This window comes from Penaeus monodon, chromosome 4 (genome assembly GCF_015228065.2).
Source record: "Penaeus monodon isolate SGIC_2016 chromosome 4, NSTDA_Pmon_1, whole genome shotgun sequence".
In the NCBI taxonomy this organism is placed as follows: domain Eukaryota; kingdom Metazoa; phylum Arthropoda; class Malacostraca; order Decapoda; family Penaeidae; genus Penaeus; species Penaeus monodon.
Window position 1 is genome coordinate 44,007,307 of NC_051389.1, and position 10,000 is coordinate 44,017,306.

Consider the following 10,000-nt stretch of genomic DNA (forward strand, 5'->3'; position numbering starts at 1 on the left):
ATAAAAGTATTGAATTTCAGGAATGCTAAAATCTTCTCTGGGTATTTCCCTTCTCTCTTGCCTCTTAAAAGTTAATGTGAAATTATGTTTTAAAAAATCATTAGTTAATCATGTCTGCCTTTTCACACTTGGTTTAGACAAATGCTTGATATCTTGTAGGTTCTACTGTACATCAGACTCTCAACCCAAGACCACAGTCTTCATAATTGCTACAAGAATGGGTTTCCATCTGGTGATGTTCGGATGGATATGGCAAATTATTCTTATTAGACACAAGTTCCGAATATCAGAAAAATCAATACTATATAAATGATTTCTCGCATCTATAGTCTTTTACTGACGAATTATTCTTTTGCTGGTGGACACTGCTTTACCCTTGTCAAAAATATTTGGCTGATTAATTATTCCCGTCTATAGTCTTCTTGATGAATGATACTCACATCTATAGTTTTTGGCTAATGAATGATGTCTATATTTATAGTCATTTGCTGATGAACACTGCCTTGCCTGTATCTGTTGCGTTTTGCTGATATATAATGCCCTAATATTTATAGTCTATTTTATTTTAGATATGTGGATTTTAAAGCCAAAGCCGCATACGCACGCGCAATATAACGAATGCTTTTGTTCTTTCTTGCCCAGCTGATTAATGCGAAGTGACCATATTTGCTGGTTTGAATATTAAGCCGAAGAACTTCATTTCATAGTAGGTTGCAAGGTGGATAACACTCGTCTCCAATTATTGGCATATAGCTTCATGAATCATGAGGAGAAGCGTAATGTTATGCAACTTTACTTTAAGAATGAGTTGCCCCGCAGACATGATGTTAGTGATATAGAGTTATTTCATTTCCTTCATACTTTTTCAGTCAAGTATCAGCTTGCAAGTGCAGTTTAGGAGTAAAAATGGTTATTATTGGTAGAGACTAAGAGCATGGAAATTTAAATTTATTGACGATTCTGTTTAGAGGATCCAGCAGATACCTGTTGCTCTAAAATAGATTCAGTTGATCACTGGTGATACGATAAATCATGCGTGTGACTGTCTGTTTACGCATCATTGTGCACATACAGATCCACGCTCACTCTCTTGTCTTGTACAATATCACTGCAGCAGTAGTACTGTTTAAGTGTATATGTATTGCATATAGCTAGTAATTATCAATACATTTATATTGCTTTGCTCCATGCCAGGCAAACTATAGCTTACAAATGATACATCAAGGTTTTAATTTTCATTTCTGAAGTTATAATTCTTGAATATTCAGGACAAGGAGAACGCAAGTTACGTGAATAAAAAATGGTCATGAAAAGAAAAAACACATATTTTCAGATACACATTTATAGGAGTCCATAATATAATGTTTTCTATGTCTCTTCATTTTTCCAGTATGAAACTGAAGTCTTCTCGATTTCTTTCATCATATCACCTCTTTCACTTCAAACAACACTGAACTATGTTATTTAAATGCAATATTCTTTGGATAAGTCACTGCTGCCGTCGGCCGTATTAACATGTCACCAGGAGCGCATATCTTTTGTATCACTTACCCTTAGGGTCAGTTGTCCCTCTCCACTCTAATCTGTCTACCTAAATATCTGTCTCCTCCTTGATCTCCACGCATCTACCTGTCTGTTCAATGCTCTCTTCACCGAGGTGCCTCTGCTTCCTAGCCATGTAGCCATAAATTCACCATTGTGACTCTAGCGTGTCACGGTAGGCCAACACTTACTTAAAAGAATGAATGTGAAAGAGCCCAGAGCTAAATTCTATTTCTAATTCATACACGACGAACATTCTTTTATCAAGGGAATTGTAAAAAAAAAAAAAAAAAAATCTTGATTGTTTGGTTTATTGCATTACCTCAGTTTTTTTTATCAACTTCTGATGACAAGGATGACTGTATACATGAATCGTCAACATCGAGATGCAATATATTTTAATAGTTATCATCCATTGTATTCATATCGATAAATCAGTCTTTAAGATACGTTTAAAATACGATTTTAATATCAAATCACCTGTACCATAAAAGCCAGAAAGGAACCACATGTAGAAAATTAAATGCAGTATTTGCCACAATCGTGCTTCTTGCCATCGCCAAACTTCCTCTAGGCGATCACGTATTGCTTCACCTCCGATGAACCGCTCACTTTACACTTAGACCACTTTCCATTGTCGACCTTCATTTTCTCTAAAAAGACGGTTCTCTTGTTGATCTTGAATTTGATTTCCCTTGTCTTCAGCTTCATGCAGAGGGTCTCGATGGCAGCGCTCAGCTCCGCCTGGCTGCCTTGTGCCTGGCGAAAACATTAATATCATTAAGTTTCAGTTGCATCAAGTTATTGCAATTTTTAATGTTACTATTACTACCAATGAAACTGTTACCACTACTAATACTATTAAGGCTAATACTACTAATACTACAACTTCTACAGCTGCTTTTTCATAATAATAATAATGATGATAATAATAATAATAATAATAATAATAATAATAATAATAATAATAATGATAATAATAATAATAATGCATTAATTATAATGATTAGAGTAATGATGAAGACTATCAATTTTACCATCATAATCATTATTATTATCATTATCCTTATTATCATTACCATTACTATTAAGATTATTATTATAATAATTATCATGTGCGTAAGATAATAGCTATTTTCTAAGGAAAAACGTTCCCTTACATCCACGGAGAAAATCAGCTTCCTGCCGGTTTTCAGTTCAGGGTTATGCCAGTACACGTCTCCGATGTTTGAGATCTCAGACATGACCTTATTTTCGAACTGTCATTAGAAAAGAAGATTTGGTTAGTTATTTCTCCTGGAATGATACATGATCATGATAAATATGTATAAATATTAATATATACATATATATATATATATATATATATATATATATATATATATATATATATATATATATATATATGTATATTTGTATATTTATAGATTTATATATATATATACTTTTTTTCATTTCTTTCGTTTTTGTCTCTCTTTTATCCTGATAACTGCTTTACTCTCTTAATTTACCATTGCGTATATATTACTTCAGTTATCCTGGATTATAATTGTTATATAACTATTTTCTTTTCTTCTGTTTACGATTTTTTTCTCCTAACATCTTTATTTTTCTAAAACTTACCGTTGTTATATCTTTCTTCACTCCTTTACTCTTGATGCCTTTGACTCTCATCTTAATTGTCATCGTGGCGTTATCGGGCATTTCGACCGGTATGACTGTAAAACATAAAAAGGAGTTGTATATACCACATTCGCATTTCCTTCGCCCTCCCCCCCTCTTAATAAACTACTTTAAAGACTTGTAGTAAGTGGTTAGAGAGAGAGAGAGAGAGAGAGAGAGAGAGAGAGAGAGAGAGAGAGAGAGAGAGAGAGAGAGAGAGACGAAAGAGAGAGACCATACGAAAATCGAAAGAGAACGAATATGGAAAGAGGCAAATTAGAAAGAGAAAAGAGAAAAAGAGAAGAAAACACAATGAGGGCCCGAAAAACGGCAACCACTTACGGTCCGTTCTGCCAACAACGGTAATGCCAGCTGGTGCGATCAGGCTCCTTACGGAAAGACGGAAATTCCGGATCGCTTTGCCCACTCGAAGGCCGTCAATCGAGAAGCTGGCCACGTCCTCATCTTGGAAAGTGAACCTGAGAAGATAACGTTTGTTGACGAGGTAATACAGCGTCTGGATAATCTTGAAGTTTCCTTTGTCAAAGAAAGCCCTTTACCTCCCTCTGTTTATTATTACTCTAGATGTATTTACTCAGATTTGCGATGGTTCATCCCGGAACCTTTCAAGAGTAGCTAGAAAACCCAATGGCACAAAAACAAAAGGTCATCAAAGGTTCTACACGGAATTGCCGTGAGTAATAGGAAATCTACATGCTTGATATGTTTACTATAAAGCAGTGAAGATCAATGGCCCATTTCCATTCATATTCCAGCAGATTTAAACTCAAGACTTGAACAAAATTATACTCGTTCAACTTACTTTCTATTGCCGCTGAGTTTTGACCTTTTCCTCGCCTTCACTTCACCCTTAATACTTTGACCCTGAGGATGTATAGTAATGTATTAATCTTCCTGTTAGGTGATTATGAGAAATATATGGTATTTACATTCACAGTTTACGGAAAATGTCTATAATTTCCATAAAAAAGATACGAAAAATTCCTGAAACTTTACATTTACAACTTACTAGAAGCATTGAGCTGTCCATAATACTCCCTGTATCAGCGTCAATGAGGACAATGTTAAGACTGAAATCTTGGTTGAGTACGATATATTCTGGAGACTCAATCTCCATCTTAATCGCCTTTGGTTCAACCCTGTAAAGAGGATCGATTAGATACAAAGGTGAGATGCAGAACACATACATAAGCACGTATGCGCAAAACACATGCAGTATAGGCTGTATATATATGTGTATATATATATATAATATATATATATATTATATATATATATATATATATGTATATATATATATATATATATATATATATTAATATTTATATTTATATATATTTATATATATTTATATATGAATATATAAATATATGTATATATATATATATATAATATATAATATATATATATATAAATATATATATATATATATAATATACATATATGTATATATTATATATATATATAATATATATAATATATACAAATGTAATGTATATATATATATATATATATATATTATATATATATATATATATATATATATATATATATATATATATATATATAATATATATATATATATATATATATATATATATATATATATATATATATACATATATATACAATGTTTCTTGGATTTGAAAAATCATGGCATTCACTTTTGTCTCATTACTCATATACTATATATATGCAATATGAGTGTGACCGTTGTATGTGTGTGTGTGTGTGTGTGTGTGTGTGTGTGTGTGTGTGTGTGTGTGTGTGTGTGTGTGTGTGTGTGTGTGTGTGTGTGTGTGTGTGCGCATGCGTGTGTGTGTGTGTGTGCGCGCGCGCGCATGCGTGTATGTGCGTGAATATTTTCCAGTTACACAGCAAGAAAAAGCGACTCACACAAAGGACTGGCCAAGGGAGACAGAAAGCTCCGGCGCCGAGTCCGGACTCGTGACCATGAAGGATAGGCTGTAACCCTGGCCCGGGAGGCTGACGCCGAGGTTCCTGAAGGTCGCGGCCCCGTCCTCGTAGGGCACCGTCGTGTTGCCCAAGAGGGTTGCCCTCGAGTCCCCGCCGGAGAGGAAGGCCGTCATCATCCAGGGGTCGCTCTCTCGGCCCAGCTCAGTGATGGGATTACCCTGAGGAAGAGTTATGCGAATGATCAGACTGGCTCTGCGTCCCCGTTTTGCAATCACACCTGCGTTGGATATATTGAATAATGAGTGAAGATAATGCTAATGATTCACGCAATGGAAGAGAAGAGAATTTCGTACTTCATCTGAAAGGACGACGATAACCGGTTGGTCAGCAAACGGAGTAAGTGCTTTAACTGTGATCGGAACTGCTTGTTCTATAGAAGAGGCACTAGGCTGCTCGTAGGCGGTGCCCTCAATACTCTGGTTCAGTGCCAACAGGTCTTCCTGCTGTTGCAAGTTGCTATAGAGAGTTCCGTTTTCTGTGATCTGCTGACCGAATTCTGGCGTTGCGTAGCCAGATGGGACCTTGGGCTCATCTAACGGTGGGGTGACCTGCAAAGCATTAAAAAAAAAAAATCTCAATTCATTGAACAAGATTTCACAAAAGTCTTTCTTCTCTTGGTGTCATATGCATCTACAAATATCACTGTTACGTATGGGAAACGGAAATCGGAAACTTTACCATCAGTGTATTTATGGTGAAGTTGCAAACCTCACACACGCCGGACTGGAAGGTATTCACAACTTCTACCATGATCTCCTCCAAATCTGCGCGGGTCAGCATTTCTGCTTTAGTCCCGCTGATTGAGCTTGTGCTGTTGGACGCGTCGGTCGGCGGACTTGCGATCTCAAACTGGGAAAAGATGACATGGATACATTTTAGGTGCCTGCTCTCTGTCTGCCTCTCTGTCTCTATCTCTGTCGGTGAATCTCTCCGCCTTCATTCATTTTGCTGAACGATCGTAAACATTCAGTTGCGCACATTTACGAAATAGAAATTCATATATATCACTACTATACTAATGTTTCATTCCCTTCCCCCAACCCCACTAAGGCCAGTTATCTGTCTGCTGCTGATGATTCTTACCTCTGCCTGAACGACCTCTGAAGCTCCCCTCTTCCTCCTCCTCCCTGAACTCTCGCTGATGATGTTGGTGACTCTGATATTTTCAGGCGCGATATTCAGCAAAAGAGCCAAATTCTGCACGAGGTTCTCTTCGTAGAAATTGTCGGGGTCGATCGCAATGCCCATGGAAAGGATTATTGTAGGGGTCGTTGTAATATCTATCACAGACCCGCCTCGTAGGACGACGTGGAGGAGCTTTTCTTCTCTTTGCAGGTAATTGGTTCCTACGGGCTGGGGAAGAAAAAGAGGGTAGAATTATGAGGGGGAAATTTGTGCATGACAGCATGCGAAACAGTCTGAACAGTGAGCATGACAAGAAAGAACAAAGAAAGACAGAAAATAAATTTAGAGCTAAAGGGAAAGGAAAGATAAGAAAACATGACAAGCTAAAAATAAATAAATAAGTATATAGAATCAATAAATAAAAGCCACCCTAAGAGAGATGCTTGAAGCCGATGAGCAAGGTAAGTGATACAAGACATAAAAATGACTTGGTACTTACATCAGTGATGGATGGGAAGAACGAATCACTTTCGGGAAGAAGCTGGTAATTTGCTGGATATTTAGAATTGTCAATGTTGGTTGGAGGAACATAGACGCCGTCAACAGATATGTCGAACCTTTGCATCTTCGGGAAGTACATGTGAAGGAGAACGGCCTCACTGGGATCCGTGTGGAGCAAGTGGAATCGGATGACCTGTGACAAGGTGTCCTGCTGGTTAGTCTTCCAAAATGGAGATGGCATCTACCACATCATAATCGTCTGAGCTTTCCTAAGAACATTTACACGTTTCCCTCAGTGATTAGGATGGTTCATCCTTGTCTTTACTTACCTGCGGTGGAGTACTAGTCATAGCCATTTCGTAAGTATGTCCTGTAGCCACAACAGCATAGAAAGTGGAGATTCTCTCCTGACAGGTATAGCCGAAGCACCATCCGCGATCCATCGGCCCATTCAGCAGGTCCACATAACCGTTCACGCCTGGATGTGTAAGGAAACCCCAATGTTTGGTAATAGTAACATGTAAACATTATCGTATAGCTATACAGATCAGTGTAGGAATCTTGTGTTAATTACTAGCTGAGATAGGTCATTGCGATTGGGCACTTGGATAATCTTACCTGGGTTTGCAATGAGACCAATGGGAGACAAGCGACGAATTTCTGTGTCCGCATCCATACTTTCAATAACCATCATGCGGTGCCTAAGATTCGTGCACTTCCACGCTCGCCACTCCGCCATGAGAGTGCAAGAGTCATCACGAATAATTCCTGTCCAAGAATCGAAGGATTATTGAATCTGGGACCTGAACTGATATAACACACTGCTTGTGATGAATATGGATAAACAAACAAAAAAACATGAAATTGCACAATAACACACCTTTCTGTGGGAACTTTTCTGCAGCTGTAATGATACTGCCATTGGAATTTTGACGAAGAGAGACTGGAATCCTGTAATCCCCGACTCCGCGCCTTGGATCTTCATCCCACTCGAACTCGGCCTGCGAGGTGGCGGTGGCGCCCGCAACACCTTCAGAAAGAAGAGGACATGAGGTCATATTCAAGAAGAATATGCTGTTGAAATAATAGCATATCAAATATCGGACTTGGGGTATACATGTCTACAGAAGGAAAGTGCAAATGGATTGTAGAATGTTTTTTACCAGAACTGGGGAGTAATATTATGCTTTCCTGAATGGCAGCACGTGAGATTCTAAAGGCCCTCTAGGCTTAAAGGAGTACTCACCAAGGAAAGTGCCATCATTGTCAGTAATTATAACCTTTTTGTGGCCATCGCAGTCCATGTCCACGCAGTCCGAAGGGTTCACTCTTCCAAGGTTGGGTCTGTTGGAATTGAGTGTTAACCATCATTATTCACATTTTCCCTTTGAGATATAATTTCTAATACCGGCATTGTCATTTCCGAATCATTCCCATTATCCTTTTTATTTCTTGAAGCATGCGTGAAAACTGACAGGACTTAGACTTACTCGAACAGGAAGAGCTTGTTATTTTCTGAAGTGTCGAGGAAGGTTAGGCCACTAACAAAGACCGGGTGGATAGCATCATCTGCGTCTTTGTTGGATATCATGGCAACATCCTTGCCACAAGAGCGAGTGGCATAGTTAGCGAACTTGACGTTACTGATGTATGTGGCTCCATTGATGGCTGGATAACTGGATGCTTCGTGGAATGGATGCTTGGGAGCCACTGTTATGGAGAGGATTTTTTTTAATACAAGGAAGAGTCAGCTGCAAGGTAATAATCATTTTCATGGAAATGTTTTTAGCTAAAATTAAAAGTTTTCAATTATCACATCTGTGGTAAATTTTTGAAAAAAGACTCACTGTTGACTCCTGAGACAAAGACTGCCAGCATCACTCCGGCATTTCCGCCATCAATGCCTTTTGTCCACAGATTCTCAAAGAAGTTCTGAGCATTGGATTTAGAGTCGTGGTAAGTACAGTCATACGATGGAGATGCTCCGATGAACAAGGAGTTATCTGTAGTTGCTGTTTTCGTAGAGACCATGTGGCTCAAGGCAGGTGGAGCGTAAATGATCTGGTTTGTTCCAATGAGGCTGTCAGCACTAACCACCTGTAACAGACCAAGAAGAAGTGAATATTAATGATATTCGATCCAGTAAAATTAATTACCATGTTCTCTTTATTTGCTGCTTTGTGTTTACAGTTTCTTTTCATGTTAACCATGGTCTCTTTATATTTCAATGGTATCTAGATAGAGGGAATTCACTGTGAAACATATTTTAAAAAACTCACGTTTGTTAGGTGAAGGCTTGCATAACTTTGCATGTAGAAGGCTGTATCAGTGATTCTCCAAGCATAAAAGTCATTGATCCTTCTGCAATCCATAGGTTCTGGGTTTCCTTTTTTCCACAGCTGCAAATACATGGAAACATTGATAGGAAGATTTAGATAAACACAGTAGTCATTCACATATAATCAAGAAAAAAGTTAAACACTAACATTATTTCTTACTCACCATAACACCATATGTCGCACCATGGACTTCATTGTCGACCCAATTAGTGGACTCTTCACAAAGCTCTCCATAGGTACGGTAGCCAGCAAGCTCGGATCCTTGTGGAACGAAAGAGAAATTGGAATTGTAAAATGGTGAAACGTTATGCAGGCTTCTCAGTGTGAATTTTAAATGATCATTGCGTATCATCATTGTTTAGGTTTGAGATCAGAATTGATTCCATCCTTACCAGCAACAACATTGCCCTGTAATACAGTTCTAGAAGCTTTATTGAGATAGAATCCGCCTTCCCATGGCTGGTACTGAGATTCCGATTCGCCGTTGTATGTACCAGGGAAGAACAAAAGGGATACCAGGTTGTAGCGGAAGGTGTTGTCCTCACCCTCGTCGACGATGCCTGTGGACGAAGAGGTGCTAAGTGAGGATGGTATTTACCAAATTGGCAATCAAGTTACATAAGACTAATACACATTCGAAGATTCAAATGTGGCCAAGTTCCATACTCACTAGAGCCAACGGTATAGTAAACGACGTTGTTTTCAACGACAAAATTGTTTGAACTGAAGAACCCAATAGCACTGTTGAAGTTCTTGTTGAAGCTACATTTCTTCACATAGTTGGAGCCATCGTCAGTCCCCAGACTATGGAAAGCCAAGGAGAACCTTGGATC

At 38.2% G+C, this 10,000-nt stretch overlaps 1 protein-coding gene across 1 annotated transcript in view; it reads right to left on the reverse strand.

Moving 5' to 3' along the window:
- Positions 1-1,326: 1,326 nt before the first annotated feature.
- LOC119572242 (fibrocystin-L-like) overlaps positions 1,327-10,000 on the reverse strand; it is a gene marked incomplete at its 5' end in the record, with an annotated part of 15,100 nt that continues 6,426 nt past the window's right edge. The window contains 21 exon segments of the mRNA XM_037919235.1: positions 1,327-2,301; positions 2,703-2,801; positions 3,166-3,260; positions 3,547-3,683; positions 4,028-4,089; positions 4,235-4,364; positions 5,122-5,360; positions 5,496-5,750; positions 5,881-6,051; positions 6,286-6,555; positions 6,827-7,021; positions 7,158-7,306; positions 7,447-7,596; positions 7,709-7,858; positions 8,075-8,172; positions 8,319-8,538; positions 8,676-8,925; positions 9,108-9,227; positions 9,331-9,428; positions 9,560-9,727; positions 9,838-10,000. The exon segment at positions 9,838-10,000 is cut by the window's right edge and continues 65 nt beyond it. Of these exon segments, the coding sequence (XP_037775163.1) occupies positions 2,113-2,301; positions 2,703-2,801; positions 3,166-3,260; positions 3,547-3,683; positions 4,028-4,089; positions 4,235-4,364; positions 5,122-5,360; positions 5,496-5,750; positions 5,881-6,051; positions 6,286-6,555; positions 6,827-7,021; positions 7,158-7,306; positions 7,447-7,596; positions 7,709-7,858; positions 8,075-8,172; positions 8,319-8,538; positions 8,676-8,925; positions 9,108-9,227; positions 9,331-9,428; positions 9,560-9,727; positions 9,838-10,000 (3,408 nt within the window).